Raw genomic sequence first — 17,901 nt, 5'->3', positions numbered from 1 at the left:
TGGAAAAGCATTCTCAAAATAAGTGATATCATGTTCGTTATAATATCTTTAATGAAAAATTAATTAATTAATAAACTCTTATTTTCTAACATAAGAGTTTCATACTAAAAATTAGGACATTTTCTAGAATAAAAGTTCCAAAATTAGGTCCCAAAACAATTTATCGACAACAAAAATACCGACATTTCGACAGCCCTACAGTAATTATGGGGCATTTAAATAGTTATAAACGATACACTAACAACTGTTACTTTATCCTTATGACAATCGTTAATTGTAGCAAATTGCACTTTAGATATGTACTAGACGTCGATCGATATTGAGTCATTCAATCAATAACAACGTTCTAGCGAATTGTAGGAACAGACTTTGAAAAATGTCATAGGAATAGTTTGAGCACTGTATCACATTCTAATAGTCCAAGAATACACAACTTTTGACAAATAGGATGACAATGGTATAAGAATGCACAACTTTCAGTATTTTCAACTAGCTGATGAGAACTGAATTGAAGGAAATTAGAGCTCTTTCTCAATTCACTACCTACCTATACACAACTCTATGGTTTGATACCATAGTTACCAGTAGGTACTCGAATCTGTTCGATTAGTCAGCTTTTGCGGTAGAATGTATGTACTTACATAGTTAAAAAAATTACAAAAATGTTACCTACCGTAAAATTGTAGCTGCAAAGACAAGATTTATGCAAAATAATTCCAAGTGTAATAATGACGTGTATCTATTATTGGCCACTGTGTCAAAACGCCATATTTTACTTACCAGTTGAAGTTTATATTGATTTAGTAGTTTCTTTATTAATGTCTCGTTGGCGCCAGTTTGATAATCGATTCGGTGTTAGGTACCGGTTCTTTTTTATTGCTATATTTTTTTTATTTTTTAAGCCCTAAAAAGAATAGCATAGATAATCAAAAAGTTTGTAGCTTTCAACAGCCAGCATTGACAATCGAATTATATTTTAAACTTGCTTTCGCCTGCGGTTTGACCCGCGTTCCGAGGTAACTGTTTCCCGTAGCCGGATGGTGACAAAAATCCTATGTCCTTCTCCCGGGTCTAAGCTACCTCCCCTCTAATGTTCATTTTAACCAGTCCAGTCGTTCACGCGTGAAGGTGTGACCAAGGGATACTTATACCGTCTTACCACAAAAACTTTTAAACGTCAGTTTATGCCTTGTCTAAAAAAATGTCAAATTATGACGTTGACATATGGTTCATTTTGCAGCCAAAATTTTATTAGACAAGTGTAAAACAGGGTTTAAAGTTTTTGTAGTAAGGCCCATAGGGTTTATTTTTACATCATCCTCCGAGCCTTTTCCCAACTATGTTGGGGTCGGCTTCCAGTCTAACCGGATTCAGCTGAGTACCAGTGCTTTACAAGAAGCGACTGCCTATCTGACCTCCTCAACCCAGTTACCCGGGCAACCCGATACCCCTTGGTTAGACTGGTGTCAGACTTACTGACTTCTGACTACCCGTAACGACTGCCAAGGATGTTCAATGACAGCCGGGACCTACAGTTTAACGTGCCATCCGAAACACAGTCATTGGGTGTCTAAGATATACTTAGAAAGTACATACAAACTTAGAAAAGTTGCATTGGTACTTGCCTGACCTGGAATCGAACCCGCCGCGCCCTCATACTCGAGAGGTTGGTTCTTTGCCCACTAGGCCACCACGACTTCACATAGGGTTTATTTTTACATAGGTATGTAAATATCGATATCCAAAACGCAATGTAGGTACGACCCGATTTGCGATACAGGGAAAATATTTCAAAATTTCCCGGAAATAACAGCTTTTTCTATATATACTTAGTCGGTCTTGAGACAGAACTATTCTTCCATAAATACTTATATTTTGATTAACATTTTTCTTTATTTCGTTCTAAAATGAGGTTGTTGACCATTAATCTATGGTGATCTTCACACTGCCCCGCATCACGCTGCATCTTGCGTGTCGACGCACCTACGCGCGTTCCTGCGGGAGTGCAGATCTGCATCATCGTGCGGGTTTTTCACGCACTCACGCGCGTAGGTGCGTTTTGTAAATTCACGCACAGCGAGTTCCATTTTCAAATATATACGTCACGCCCATTCAAAATCACGCGCGGCATTGCGGGATTCAGTGTGCCATACCTTGCGTCTCGCCCCGCACCTACGCGCGGGGGTGCGTGTTTCTCCGCATGTATGTGCGTGATCCGCATGAACGCGCGTGGATGCATTTTCAGTGTGTTGGACTATGCGTGTTTTCCATACAAACGGAGATATTTCCATACAACGGAAAAAAACGCATCCACGCTCTACGCTGCATCATGCGGGGCAGTGTGATAATCGCCTATCTGAATGGCGCACAATTAAATATTGTCAAACATTTATCAAGATTTAATTTATTAAAACACATTTTGAATGTTTTTTGTTATATAGGTGTAAGCTATACCGAAGTTTTCAGTATATAGTTGTCAAGCCGTCAATCAAAGTGACAAGTAGATATGTTTTTTTTGTTAACTTAGTGATTTTCGTTTCGAAATATTTTGTTGTAATGTTGTAAACTTTGGTCACAGATGTACAGTTATATGTAGTTAATTTTAAATATCTATAATAATAAAAAAAACTGTTGTGTATGTTAATTCCTAAAAAGAAAAAATCCTAGGATTTTGGAAAAACTGTCAAAACAAGCTTCTATCTATCTCATTGCATTACCGTCGGATCTCAGAAATGACATATTGTTTCCTCAGCGCAATCTGTGTCAAGATCATAGTTACACAATCTTCTATTAATCTCTAGCACCCTTATCCTAATGACATAAGGTTGAAATTCGTTCAACACAAATGAAAATAATAAGTTTGTTGTGATCTATGTACGGATCTCGAATAAAAACAATGTTAAGAGATCATTTAGTGTGGTCTCCACGTAAATAGGTTGTACGTGGCGTGATTTCTGAATATTATGTCGCAATTTCTTGTTTTTTTCCTAATAGAGAATATCCAAAACAATAACAATGCTATTTCTTAGAAATTAACTGAATAACAATGTTGATACGTAAATAAAGTTCGACGTTTTTCTAGCCGCTGTCGCCATGTTAGCCGAATTCTTGTCTATGACTCACTCACCTTTGACCATAAACAATTATAATAAACTCTTTCCTTTCACATAAATAATACGTAATAATTTTATATTTTTTTATTAACTTCACCAACGCAGTATTTATTAACCAGTTGAGATGAAGTAGCAATTTAATTTATAATAAATACATTGCTAATTTTCACTTAATCCCGTGAAGTATGCGCTGTGGGTGCCGAACGATTTAATCAATGTTATTTATACAAGAGAAATCCGAAATGAGACGTAGTCGTATGCAAATCGCAGCTAATGGACCTAGTTGTATTAACCTTACGGGAAGCCCACTCATATTAACGCTAATTTACATTAATTTCCATTCATAAACTTCCACCTGTCAATGGCCAGAATTGATTCACTATATTTAAAAAAAATTAAGAAAATATTAAGTTCGAAATGACGTTTTCGCGCGTTCCAAATCCGAATCGTAATTAGTGTTGAACGCGATCGAACAATCGCTTTGTTGGAACTCGCGGCGAGTGGTCATCGATTATACGAGCAGATAGTGATGTTCCGTCGATGTCGAGACGTACCGGAGATGTATCGGCAGATAGTGTAATGACGCGCTATTAGGCTAGGTGTCGACGCGGCGCGCGGCGTGGGAGAGCTCGCGGCCTACATTTCCTTCTGAAACTGGCTAATCACGCGCGCAATTACTCTAATTCAAACGGAATTATTCCGGCGATGTAACACTTTAATTGAATTGTTGATGCGAGCCGTAATTCGTGAATGCGTGTTATTTCGGTGATTGGTATCGTGATATTTGGTTGGTAAATATCGATATTGAACGTAGGTATGAATTTGTGTGTAATCGTTGGAATAATAACCAAAATCTACGAAATCAAATGTCATAACAATTTATAAGAATCAGAGTTTAGTAAGTTACTGTGGGAAGCGCTCGTTACGAAACAAGCGAGGGGCGAATTCCAGTCATCTTGTCATTCAAAGAAAAAATAATAATACAACCTGTTTACGCGTTTATTTTTTTCTTGTTGCACTGACAAGAAATAAAAAGGCGGTACGCGCGTGCGCGGGCATTCGCGCCGGCCCGCGATGCGTTCCCGCCAAAAAACGTGGCGTGTTCCGAATGCTTGGCGCGCTGAGCATTTTTGTTCGAGCATTTCCGAATGAGCGATTAGAAGCGACGATTCCGCGTTTTCACGTCGATTCGTCTCGCAAGGTATCGATGATTTGTGGCATCACGATCTTTGAAATGCCTCGTTGTACGGAGAAACAACAGGTTAATTCTTTAACGTCTGTGAAACTGACTCGTAGGAATCGAGTAAAACAAATGTTGCCTATTATTGCAGTAATAGTTTTGGGTTCTAGGTATTGATATTTTCGCATTTTTTACCGCTATCGATTACATTTAATAGGTGAGATTTATTTTAAAAATTACAGTGTCATTTTGTGGTTAAAAAATAGATAGGCTTCATTTACCTACTCATTTGCTATTCAAAAGTTCGGTAAATTCAAAATCGTGACGCGAAAAAAGTTCACTGAGACTTTTTTTTTAATTGACTGTGTCGAGTTCTCGGTATTTGAAGTTAGAAGTGTCAATGGCTTTTCTGAGCATCATGAATTAAATTACTAACGACGAAAAAGTCCGTAGGCAGGTATGAGAAATAATTATTCTTTAGGATTTTTTCTACTCACACAAAAAAATAATAAATAATAATAAATAATTTTTATTCTATAGCTGAAACATAAATCAAATATGAATATAATGAAATCACTAGCTTCACTTCGAAATGATGGCGACTTTGCGATTCCAAAAAGCTAGCAAAAAGTAGCGCAGTTTTTCCTGTCATCAAACAGCTGTCTTTACCTACCTTTTTTTAAATGGGTATTAATTACTCTGATAGTTACATCTACAAAGATGTCCTCATACATCTTATTTAAGATTCCAGAGATCTACTATTTCAAGAAAATAAGGCACTCCATTCATATCTATAAAAAGAAACACAGGTACTTAATGATTTTTTTAACACAAACACATTTTGGCATAATTATACAATATAAAAAATCTAAAATTAGACTAATTGGCTCAGCTGTTTAGTATAACTATAAACGTTTAGATAAAAAGATAATAACCGGAAATCCTCTTTTAGAATTAGTATGCAGATTTGAGATTAAGAAAGGAAATATATTTGTTTAACTCTTTTTTTTATCATTATTTACGGTCGTTTATATTTATATAATACTCGTGACCGAGCTTCTAAACACATTAGTAAGCTTTTAAGTCCATCAGATTGTAATATTTAGCTTTTTCATAGAACACCTCTTATCATAAAATGACCCATTTATAACGAAATTAAATTATAAGCAAATATCGATATTTATATGAACACGAATGGTCCAACCTTAATTTTAAAATGTCACTTCAAAATTCAAAACTTCAAAAGCTAAACGATTATTCAAAACAGTATCGATAGTAATTAAAGTACCAAAGTACCTATTACTAACCCATGTATTAAATTTTCTCTTCGTAAAACACATGTTATAGTGTTGTTAACAACTCGTATTTACTAGGTATCGATTAAATACGTAGTTACACCTGTGCAATGTTGTAAATATTTACCAGTAATTCAAAGCTAATAATAGGTTTATGAAGAAATCAATCATTAATTGTCAACTACTTATTATTGTTGTAGACTTTGTTTGGTTTTGTCTACATACGACGTTATTTTATATACAGACGAATTATTAATTCAAGATTTACGATTTAAGTAGACTATTGTTAACTTATAGGTACGCGTCTAATTGTTATTTCTTATTTTATAAACAGTTATATTGAGCGTAGTCATAGCCTTGAATAATAATCAACCGTGTTTATTGTGCTGTCGTTTATTCTATCAATTTTTGCCCACAATACAAGCGTGCTACACGGGAACTACCCGCGCTATATATAGCTTTTAGCTCGAATTAACGCGCCTACTGCGTTAATTGCCGACCCAAGATACCTTTACGTAAACCAGCGTAATAATGTGTATGTAATATTACACCTAACAGTTACCACTTCTGAATTATCTAGTACAAACTCTGGGTACGACAAATTGTAATAGACACTTGTGAGAATGTAATGTGGTTACAATGAAATGAAATGAAATGAAATGAAATGAAATGAAATGAAATGAAATGAAATTTATTTATTTGCCAGAATATAGGTACAATATGATGGTCGATATGTTATGGACCATGTGATTAATTCGGGCATTATTTATAATGCCCGAGCATTATGATACAAGTAGAATATTTGGTGTGAGAAATTATTTGCTGCTTTCTAGTATTTACTTATTTGCGCATAACCTGTAGAATATAATTCCTAACGTGTGCTTTATTTTGTTTTGTTGCAGCGGTGCAAAGAGGCCGAGTTCCCCCGACGCAGCCGGCGGGGCTCGCCCTGCCCGGTCAGTACGCGCTCGCCAACGGCGACCCCTCTGCCGGCCTCAACAGCCACCCCTACCTCTCCTCGTACATCTCTCTGCTGCTCCGAGCAGAGCCCTACCCCACCTCCCGGTACGGACAGTGTGTCCAGCCAGCCAACGTCATGGGAATAGACAATATCTGCGAACTGGCCGCGAGGCTACTCTTCTCCGCCGTCGAGTGGGCGCGGAACATCCCCTTCTTCCCCGAACTCCAAGTGACCGACCAGGTCGCGTTGCTAAGACTCGTCTGGTCGGAACTGTTCGTCCTCAACGCGTCTCAGTGTTCCATGCCCCTGCACGTGGCGCCGCTCCTGGCGGCCGCGGGGCTCCATGCGTCGCCGATGGCGGCCGACCGAGTCGTGGCCTTCATGGACCACATCAGGATCTTCCAAGAGCAAGTGGAGAAGTTGAAAGCGCTCCATGTCGACTCGGCGGAGTATTCCTGTCTGAAGGCCATCGTCCTCTTCACGACAGGTAAAATTTTAGACAGTCTTTTTGGGGAAGCGCGGTTGTTGCTTTACAGAGTGGCGGGGGCTGGTGGCTCTGTTACCAACTACGGCGAGTTGCTCGTTCTCGTGAGGACGCACTTAGACGCGTACGCGGAAGCGGCGCGCGCGCAGCAGATACAGCAGCCGCCAGCTCCGCCGCCATCTGCTGCCTCATCCGGGTACTATTCCACTTTGGACGCGTCTTTAGGCGTCAACTCCTCGCTGTCCTATGGTAGTTTCCTATCAACACCTTCCAGACTACCGCCTAACTACACAAGTAGTCCTAGAATGCCAGAGGCTAGTACATCATCACCGTTTAAGTTATGGGAGGGAAGTGGGAAGCTTCCAAAGATGGAAGGAGGTTGACGCCACACCGTGTCGGTCACGGGTCGGAACTGAGGTGTCGGGCTGACGGAACGCTTGGCGTATGTTCGGAGTCGGTCGCGTATTTAACCGTTAACGTGTCGCTAGAATATGTTTGTAGACGGGGATAATAACTCTCGCTCCCCGAAGCGGTCGGACTCATTCGTCGGGGAGTATGCGACTTATTGTTCTCGAAGATTCCTAGGCGTAGCTCGCGTTTTGTAAATATTACGTATGAAATATGTGATATATTAGGCATAGTTTCGTTGAAAACGATTTTAATTATCGTCGAGACGTCTTAACGTAATAAGTTTTAATTTATTTTCATGTAGATAACTATTAATAATATGAATACACACGCGTAATTTATTACAAAATACTTTCGTTTTATTTATATTTTTGTGTCTTTAACCCTTTCATTAATTAAATTAAGTATTTGACGATAAATTTGGATTAACGATGTTTTATAAATATGTTTATTTTGGCAAAAATATTTGTAATTAACACTAATTTATTAGATAGATGAATTATAAATCAAATTAGTTTTGTGTTTATGGTGGGTTGCCAACAGATTAATGGCATTCATACATCGTTTGGGGGATTAGTGGACTACCGAACTTACGATTCATGTTCTATACTATAAATTAAGTGTGTCGGTCTGTCTACGGAATTTCTCGAAATATATAGAGTTTAATCTGCTCTTTATAATAAGGAAGTTGATTAAGAAATTTCTTGTTTGGAATGTGGTCTGAAATTATTGCGTAAGCATTGTGCAATCAAAGTAGAATGCTTGTTATGCATTTTTAGGTATTTTTGCCTTCATAAACATAATAGAAACATTTCTTGATTAGATATATTATATTCATTGTCTAAATTGGTAACTTTTTATTTAACGAAAAAAAACATACACACTGACATATTTCACACACGAACACATACACAAAGACAATGACTTTAAAATTACTATTCAAATATATTTCCATTGTAATGGATAGGTAAGTTGGTTTGCATAAACTATATTGAAAATTCCTAGAATACACCCAAAGCGGTTGTATACCTCAAGAATATATCGAAGAAAGCAATTCTCACGGATTCAGTAAAGTTATATTCATTGTAAAAGCGTAGTGCATATTTATATGATGTCGCGCACACTATCTTAGCTGGAAATTAATACAGAAATAGGTAATAAACTTTCGCTTTCCCAGGCTTACGGTTGCGAAGTTCGAAATTTCCAGTTTTACAACATATTAAAAGTCTTAGACAAATTTTAATGCCTACTTGTATAAAATTATACGACATTAACATTTTAGGGTTGTATCCGACGAACGAGTTACGCGGATTTTAATTATCTTTTTAATTCCCGAAGATAATTTTATGTTTGGAATTATAATTTCCAGAATAATCCGTAATAAATGTTATTATATTACTGTTTTATTGGTCACTTTAAAATTTTATAATCTTTTACAGGAGTGTCTTTCTTACACCATTAAAGTTTATTTTTAAATGCTTACTTTTATTTTTTTTATATCGTAGATATAAATTTGTTCATGTACCAAATCAGAATCTGCGTGTAGTTCGATGACATTAAAACATAATAATTAAGACCTCAAATAAGATGTTAAAAAATTCGTAAAACACGATGTTTTGTATAATTAATAAGATTGTGCTTAATAAATTGTTTGATGGGACAGGCGTACATTTCACGCGTTGATTGAGAAAGCAGATAGTAATTTTATAAATATTGAGATACAGAACCAATACCTATATACACTTCTGCATAGATATAACAATCTCTAATACGCACAACCTTTTAAAACACACTACATTACAGTATCATAAACACTTTTATTCAACACCCTCAACTTTGTATTTACGTTCCCCTACGATTGTCCCGTTCGAAAGTCGTCGCGTCCCCGTCGCGTCTACGTCGCGTGGTCGTCCTATAATCTCCCGGGCGAGTGACGAGACGCTTCCGACGTGTCGACGACACTTTCGCCACACGCGGAGCTTGTAGACTTTTGATATCGGAACTGTGGAGGTAGATTATATTTTCTGAAGGTACTTATATTGTGATTTTTATCATATTGATAAGTCATTTAATTTTGTTGATAAGTAATATGAACAGGGCAGTCATTGGATTTTAGCGGGGACATAAAAAAAATTTCATGATTTGTAAAATAGAATTAAATATGTAAACAAAGTTTTCAAACCGAATCGGCTGAATTTGTACAGAGTAAAATTACTATAAAAGTACTAAAAATACCGATCGCCATCAATGCCAATTCCAATTACATAAATCACGCGTTACATAATACAATTAAAATTGAACTTTACTCCTAAAATAATAACGATTATTTAGTAGTGTACCACAGTTTTAGTGGTCGTTTTCATGCAGTAAACAGTTGAATGCGTAAAGTTAGCAGACAGGCAGTGATTGAAGGATATTACGAGTTCGGATATATCCGACTTATCCGAGATACATCTCGGCTGTCAAACGCCACTCGCAGTGATAGGGTTAGGTTCTATGCGGATAATTCGAATTTTGAATTGATTTTGTAAGATTCTTTTTTTTGGTAATTGGCGTATTTTTTTAACTTGACTGATTTTTAAATATTGAAATTGTAATTTTTGGTTTCGACACAATTATTTTCAATAAAATCTTCAAATTTAGCGAGATAGGTGTTGTTTGATATTAGTTTATAGATTTTTGTTTAGCTTTTTTACCAAGCAGTATTTCTCCATTAATCTATCTGCAATTTGCCTAATAAAATTAAATATTTTTTTTATTTAAAATTCATCGGTTTTTACTCCCCCATATTCTAGCTATATCTCACATAAACAAGCCATACTTTTTCCCGATCCTTATCGTGATATAACCGACCAACTATAAGTACAACACTGTCACTATACTAAACTCACTATAAAACTAGTTACAAGTAGGTACTGAACGACCAACATAAGTAGATCCCTCTTTTCTACAAGGAACGGGGGTTTAAAAGCTCTGGTTCGTCCATATAGGGGTCTGCTTACACTGGTGAGGTAATACGCTCGGGGGTACGATGAATATGCAACACCAATAAATGTAGTTTTATCCATGCCGGCTAACTTTCTCCGTGAACGCGCCCAACTCGAATCGGTCGGGTAATAGTTGTACGAACTAACTTTGCGATGTAGTTGGATTATCGTGAATTGGTTTTTAATTTTAATTTTTAATCATACAGGTGGGTTGTTAATTTTATTGTAGAGTTTTATTTAATTAGTTATAAAGGCGAATGGTCTACTGTAGGTATGTTTCCATTTTATATTATAATATTCCAAGCGACAATTTACGTTTAAAACTGAATGAACAATGTTTTTATTGCATGACTTGACTTTATTATTATTACAACAGGAAAACCGACTAATTATGAGATACAACATTATTAAAGGCTGAGCAACGCTTAACAAGCTTATCAATTATTTTTTTCACAGAAAACAAACCAAGGCAATTTATATTAAAAATATACATAAACGTCAAAATCCGTCAAGAACGTAATATTTAATTCGGAAGTTAAATAATTTATATTGAGTGATGAAAAAAGTTGAATTGTTCAAAACGTATTAAGGTTAATATTTCATAAAAACCAGATATTAGACGAATAGCGGTTTGTTGTATATAGTCTTCCTTATTCTAGCTTGATAAGCGAAATTGAACAAATAATTTACCTATTCCTGTGTTAAAATATATTCGGCGCCATTTTCTATTACCGGATCTATATTCCGAATTCATCGTATCACTATTAATTGACTTTTATAGCGTGTTAAGTAATCATTTAGTTTGTCTAGCAATAAAACAGCTTATTCGATACGCTGGTCAAAAGTTGTGTCGTGCATTTAATTTGGTTTTAGACAGCTTATTGATTGAGGTTTTATTTAAAAATGTTGTTGATACTATAATTTATTGCGTGATTGATAAAAAAAAAACTAAATCTATTTGACTAGACTTAATACATATTTTCGATACAAAAATCTTTATTTTATAAATGTGATAGCAACGACCTTTCACACCAGAACTACACAACCTATTCAAATATTTGATACACAAATAATTCAGAACCTGGAAAAGGACATAGGCTTCTTTTTGTCTATGTGCGGGAAGAAGTTCCCTCAGGACACCGGTGGAAAAGTACCTAGCGAACAAAATTTTTTGAAGTTAGTGTTAAAAGTATTTATCCTCCTTCTCCTCAGCACAAATTTTGAGAAAGCTTCTTTAGCCATCTCTTAACAATGACATGACAGAATTCTATAGTTGTTCCCAATTGTTCTACTCTACATTCTTTATGAAGAGAAAACACAGCTCTTATACAATAATTACAATGTAGATACGACTCTATAGTTTGCAAAAATTACGTTATAGCATCGATACCTGAACAAGTCTTCTCGAGTACTTTGTAACAATATCGATCATTAGATGCATCGTCACCATGACAACGCAATAATAAATTCACAATTACAACTTATTAGAGTCCATACAATATAATTATTTCATATACCTCGCCGACCACCATAGATATTCCCATACAATTTAGAAAACTTTACGTGATTTTAGAGCCGTTAATGTACCTAATAAATATATCGATAAATGCCCGTTGATGCGCTGTTAAAGTGCCCACACGCACCTTTGAGTTGTAAGGTGCTATATTTTGGATAGTTTACGTTTTGAGTCTGTCATATTAAGTTTTGAAAATTAAAGTTAGACTATTCTTGTGCCAACTTAACCGTTGAACTTGATTTTTTAATGAATAACAAACTATTATTTTATGAATTACATAATAAATCAACGACAATTGGAGGGAAGAGAACGTATATTAATTTTAAGTATAAAAAAAATGCTTATAAAATTAGCACCCAAATCAGAAGTTAGCTACTTAACGCCTAGAGCACGCGCTGTCCTAATGTTTAGTTCATACATTTGACACTTCTCTTCAGAGCTGCAAAGTTATAGATATGAAGATAGCTACATAAGTTGAAGAAACTATATTTCCTTATGTAACTTCTTACAGAGAACATTATGACTTTAGATTAATGCTTAGGCACGTTTTCAGCCAGGCCTTATCTATTAGCATAGGAATTTAGTTAGGAATGTAGGTTATTTTACGTCAACTATCCTATTGTTTGCTTTTAATAGTTTCTATTCAATGAAGTCTATTGTTTGAGTTCATTCATGAAGGTTGAAAGAAACGCTAAGATATAACTATTTGAGAAAAGCCTGTTTATAGAGGCTTTAGGTATCGGTACTTATTTCCGAAGTCGTATCTTCTATAATAACTGTTGTGTTATTAAAGAAGCAATCCTGGTAACCTTAGATAACATTATTTTTTGCAATAAAAGCATCATTAACGTAGTAGATAAGCCAATGTTTCTTAAAAGCAATTTGGCAATTCTTAAAGGATTTCGCAAGTAACATAGGGCATTATACTTCTAAAACCATTCAGTTCCGCATCGAATCTACAGCATTTTAATACTTTAACACATCAAAAACAAAGACTGTTCCCTCAAGCATATCCTTCAGGCTTGAAGGCGGTGGTGACAAATATAACTATCTCTGTCTAGCTTCAGGTATTACAGGTTGGTGTGAGTAGTGTTTATGTCTAGATAACGGTATAAAGTTCGTGACGGCGCGGCCGCGGGACGAGTCACGATTCGAAAAAGTGTCGGCCGACGGGACGAAGTTCCTGCGTTCCGAGTTGATATAGCTTGGTGTAAGGTGTAGGAATGAATATCTTAGAAGTTTTAACTGGAATAACTTTATGTCCAAAAGGCTCAATGCAAAAATCGCTGAAGCATCGCATTTTCGCGCGTGACTTCATTCTGCAATGTTTTAGACAGCATAGGTAATCCTTCTGGAGCCATTCACCAATTTTCATTACATAGCTTATATGTAGTCTTAAGAATAGACTATATTTGTCAAAACAAGCGATTCTTTGGATTATTTTAACAAGTCTAGTTTCTTCTCCTACCTTCAGTTCTCTGATATCTTCAAACTCTCTGAATATTTAGATGACATTCTAACAAATCTTTTCTTTCGTGCTCTATCATTTTCTCCAAACCCCGGTTCGCGCTCATCACTCAGACCAAGCTTCTCAAGCTGCATACAGCAACAGTATTACATGTTCTTTATATCGGCGAAACTTTAATACATGCGACGAACACCATCTATGTATTACTTAGAAAAACTTTACATAAACTTAGTTTATTGTTAGGAGAAAGAGGGAATTTTGAATAATCGACTTTGATAATTTCAAGACCTCCCTTCTTTTACATGTCCCAAATTAACTTTGGCTTGGGTGTTAGCCAGGATTTACAAAATTAGGTATCATCTTCAAATCCAACAATGACAATATGACAAACATGTAAATAGGTACTCTTCAAAATTAGGATTTCCTATTGAAACACCCAAAAACTCAAATCAAACAGGTATCTCAAACACAAGAGTCCTTCAATATTTTTCTCCTTTCTACAATGATACTTAATACGTTAGAAAATAGCAATAGTCCTTAACCTGTCACCAGTTAGCCGATAGCCGATGGTCTATGAACGTGGCCGGACGATAGCCTTCGAACCTTACGAACCTGTTCCCAGGAGTCAACAAATTGTATGAAATAGTTTACAGATTGTATTAAAAGTGACATTATGGCTTTCTTTGTTATTCAGCAAAATTTTTCTAAAATAGTTAGACTTCATTGTTTAGCAAAATGTATAAAACCTGGGCGTATTGTATCTTAATGTTCTTATTCGACCCTATCAAACTTTCAGTCGGCTGATTTTGACCGAGCTATTAATCAGTATGGAGATGATATTATGTGCACATTTGAACGATGAGGTATCTTCCGAATATAAGCCGGATATTTAACCTATAGTTTAGTTCATAGATATTTGGATATAAGTCATCTATTTAAATATTAAACCGATCTAAGAAAACCCTAATGACCTCTTTCAAATCCACAGTTACACAAACTCATATTCCACCAACCAACGGTCTGAATGACAAATCAAAAAGTTTTTAAACCTCAACAATAACTTTGGCAAGTCCAAATTTGGCTTATTGTTGAACGAAGCGTTCGTAACCAGCTTTGCAAATGCTTCCTGACCACGCCAATCACAAACCTATTGTGGGCGGATTACTTGCAAATTCTATTAAAATATACTCAAGGAATTTTCGCGTAACCAAAAATTTTAAAGTCCGTTGTGCTTTTAATACTAGAAATAATAATAAGGATGGATATAAACCAGCAATGTACACGGTAGTGAACAATAATTGAATAACGGTAGGCCAACATGTGGTTAGTTTCGTGGTCAAGATATATGGCTATGCTATGACTATCGAGTTTTTGATTGAAATGTCAGTTGCATACGATGTATGATAGGAAATTGTTGAGAAATTGATTGTAGGGCCATTATTCTTGGCGTACCTTAGAAAACTGATGGGTAGTACAAATATTGGATGAATAAAATAACGGAAGAAGAGAATATCGATTTTGCCAAAGTAACTAAGAATAAAATGTCTTTTACAAATAACAGAGATGAAAAGGCATAACTTGCCTTATAGATGATATCTTTATTTTCGGTGTTTCAAATTTTTCTCTTATTTCCAAATTCTAACACAATATTCCCAATATGTGTCGAAAAATAAACAATTTTAGCGAACATCACAATAAACAATACACCACAAAAAGGGGAGACGAGCAATAAAACATCCACAGATGCGTACCAAATCCTAAGGTCACACTTGCATAATATTAAATATACACCAAAAAATACAACAGAAAATAGGAAAAATTGATATTCGCCCATTTCCAATTGGACCCTCGTCACGGCATGTCAAAGAATCAAACCGCATTGCAATTTCACCCTTCAAAAGAAAATGCATTCTGTCCTTCTAAGGAAAAAGTACAAATTCGTTTGCACTCAATTACCGTAACATATCGACTTGTAATCTATCAAGTGGAAAAGGTCGTATGTCCTAATCATGACAATTAAATAATGACTTTATTACCACGAAATAGAATTGTAGTTCGAGTGACAGACAGGGTTAACCCTAAAAAGTCGAATGCAAATATTAATCAGAATGATAAGTGTGGGGTGTTATATTCTTCGGATTGCGTTTGTCTGTTTATCTGATGACATTGTGACGTGAAGGGTTGTAACAATAACACGTGCAGGTTTTATCAGTGACCAGAGATAATTCGCTTCAACGCTTTGAAATACAAGCGTTTTTTCAATGGTGTGCGTTCATTCATCTTTTGCCTTTTCATCATCATCTGCCTAGCTTTTTTTCCTACTATGTTGAACCATACTCTTTATGATAGCTAAAAAGTAATATAACGTGGCAAAATTAACTAAGGAACATCCAATAGACACCGACTTCTAGGCTAAAATTATATTTTTTTGGCTTTTTAGTGTTTTTGGAAGTCGGTTTAATTTTTTTGTAAAAAAGTTTTTGTTTTAAGCAATATTTTTTCAATTTTCTCCAACCATAAAGTCTTCCCTCTAATCTGAGCAGATAACGCAATCGGTTACGTACTCGCTCGAAACCAAATCAAGCTGAACATTAGATCGTGCAACCAATATTAATTAGTAGATGTTTATCTCGTCTTATTTAGAGCCTGCCGTGAGTATGTCCGCCTGACCCTGGGTAGGTCGTCATATATACCGCGTTACTGTTACAGGGTAACTTATAGGGTAGACATAGAATTTGTACCTAGTTCGAAATAACACGCGCATTATACGGGTTAACCGATAGGGTAGAACATAGAATTTGTACTAAGAACTACCATTGTATACGCACATTGAGTCGATTGATGACTGGTGACGATGAGAACATACCGTGTTCTCATGTATAATTTTAAGAAAAATAAACACTGAAATAAAAGTCGGAAATATTTTTTTCTTATTTTTTCTCGATTTTTTATTCACTTAAATCCATAAATAAAAAGTAAATATTCTGAGAAAGCTTACCTTTCCAGTAGAGTCTAATGAATATTATTTTAATTGTTTTTGTAAAAGGAATCGTAAAATATAAATAAATGAAGTTTTGTTTTCGAAAGCTAGTATCCAATGTTCCTTTTATTTCTCTTACAAAATACCTACAAGATAGTATTTTGTATTATAGCAATGCCTAAGCCACTAATGTTCTGTTCAGGACGAAAATAAGGTCCGTATTGACCTTTTAATGGCGTATTACTAGGTATTTATTTTGTATTGTGGCTTGTTTCTCGTAATAAGTGTCTGTAACAATTTATAGTGTTTGTGAAGTGTAGTTAATGGTGCATCGTAAGAATACAGTTAGATAATAATGTATACAAGTTTGGTTTACATTGCTTAAGCTAGAAAGCTCAATTTGTTGTCGATGAAATTTTGTAATTAGGTATGTGTATGTTTAAGATTCCCTCCTGTATTTATATCTTGTTATATGAGCTACAGTCAACTTTCAACAAATTTATTTTCAATATGTTCACCGATTCAACATGTTGTGCTTTGTACACTTATTTTTTTTTTTACAAAAATACAGTGATATTTTTTAATAAACAAAATGTAATCCGATTGGGTACAAGGCGTGAAATGAAACACAATAATATCGAATATTTTATCGACCATTGTTCGCAGCTCAATAAGAATGTTGACAATATGTTCCTTTATTTACATTAAATAAAAATCACAAACATCAAGATTTTATACAGCAAAACATAATTGATATTTCAAAAACACGAACTTTAAACTTGTCTCATATTAAGTTAACTATAGGAAAACGTATAATTAATGGTAGTTAGCTAAACTATAACCATAATAAATTACCGCTTATTTAACCCTAAATCGCTCACGTACGTGATAGGTTAGCAACCTGCTTGTTCGCTGTCGATCTTTAACCTGAACTCGTATTAGATCTAGCACAATGGTGTGTGACGTATTTTTGACGGCCTGTAATGTGATGGTAAATTGTTGTTGCATCGTCTTGTGCATAGAATATAAAGTTTACTATTAAAGGTACTTTTCATTAGTTTCAGTGACTAATTTTCATTTTTTATCTAAATATTATAGGTATACGAACTTCCTTCTCTACTGGAACTTTACTCATAAAATCTAAAACTTGTTTTGCCTTTAAATGCTTCTTCATTTGTTTTTTTTTGTAAATTATATTGTTTTTATAGAGTGTATAGAGTGTCTTATTCTAACTACATCTTCTTGTTGTAAATATGAAAAGTTTTCAACCGCATCCAAACAAAATAACAAAACAGAAATCAGCATAATTATCCATAACCCATCAAGTGAGATCGATAAACGAGAAGCTAAAAACAGTGAGTCAAGGGGTCGTTGGGACCGAGACAATGGCGTAGGGTTGCGGTCACAGATGTCGTTTATCGGACGCTCGCCTAATCTTTAACCCTCCTACATTTGCAGGGTTGTGTTTACGAAAACGGTAAATGAATTTGATTGGTCTGTAATGGTATT

The 17,901-nt window shown here is 35.3% G+C and overlaps 1 protein-coding gene across 2 annotated transcripts in view; it reads left to right on the top strand.

The window, feature by feature from the left end:
- The window catches only part of LOC124637013 (steroid receptor seven-up, isoforms B/C), an 88,689-nt gene that overhangs the window by 25,758 nt on the left and 45,030 nt on the right, over positions 1 to 17,901 (top strand). The window contains exon 4 of one of the 2 annotated variants that reach the window (XM_047173323.1): positions 6,491 to 7,036. In XM_047173323.1, coding sequence (XP_047029279.1) covers positions 6,491 to 7,036 — 546 coding nt within the window. Of the gene's footprint in view, positions 1 to 6,490; positions 7,791 to 17,901 lie in introns of those variants that run through there. The other variant, XM_047173322.1, reaches the window with a different exon arrangement.

This window comes from Helicoverpa zea, chromosome 15 (genome assembly GCF_022581195.2).
Source record: "Helicoverpa zea isolate HzStark_Cry1AcR chromosome 15, ilHelZeax1.1, whole genome shotgun sequence".
NCBI lineage: Eukaryota > Metazoa > Arthropoda > Insecta > Lepidoptera > Noctuidae > Helicoverpa > Helicoverpa zea.
The sequence above is the reverse complement of the archived record's forward strand: the minus strand, read 5'-3'. Positions and strand labels throughout refer to the sequence as shown.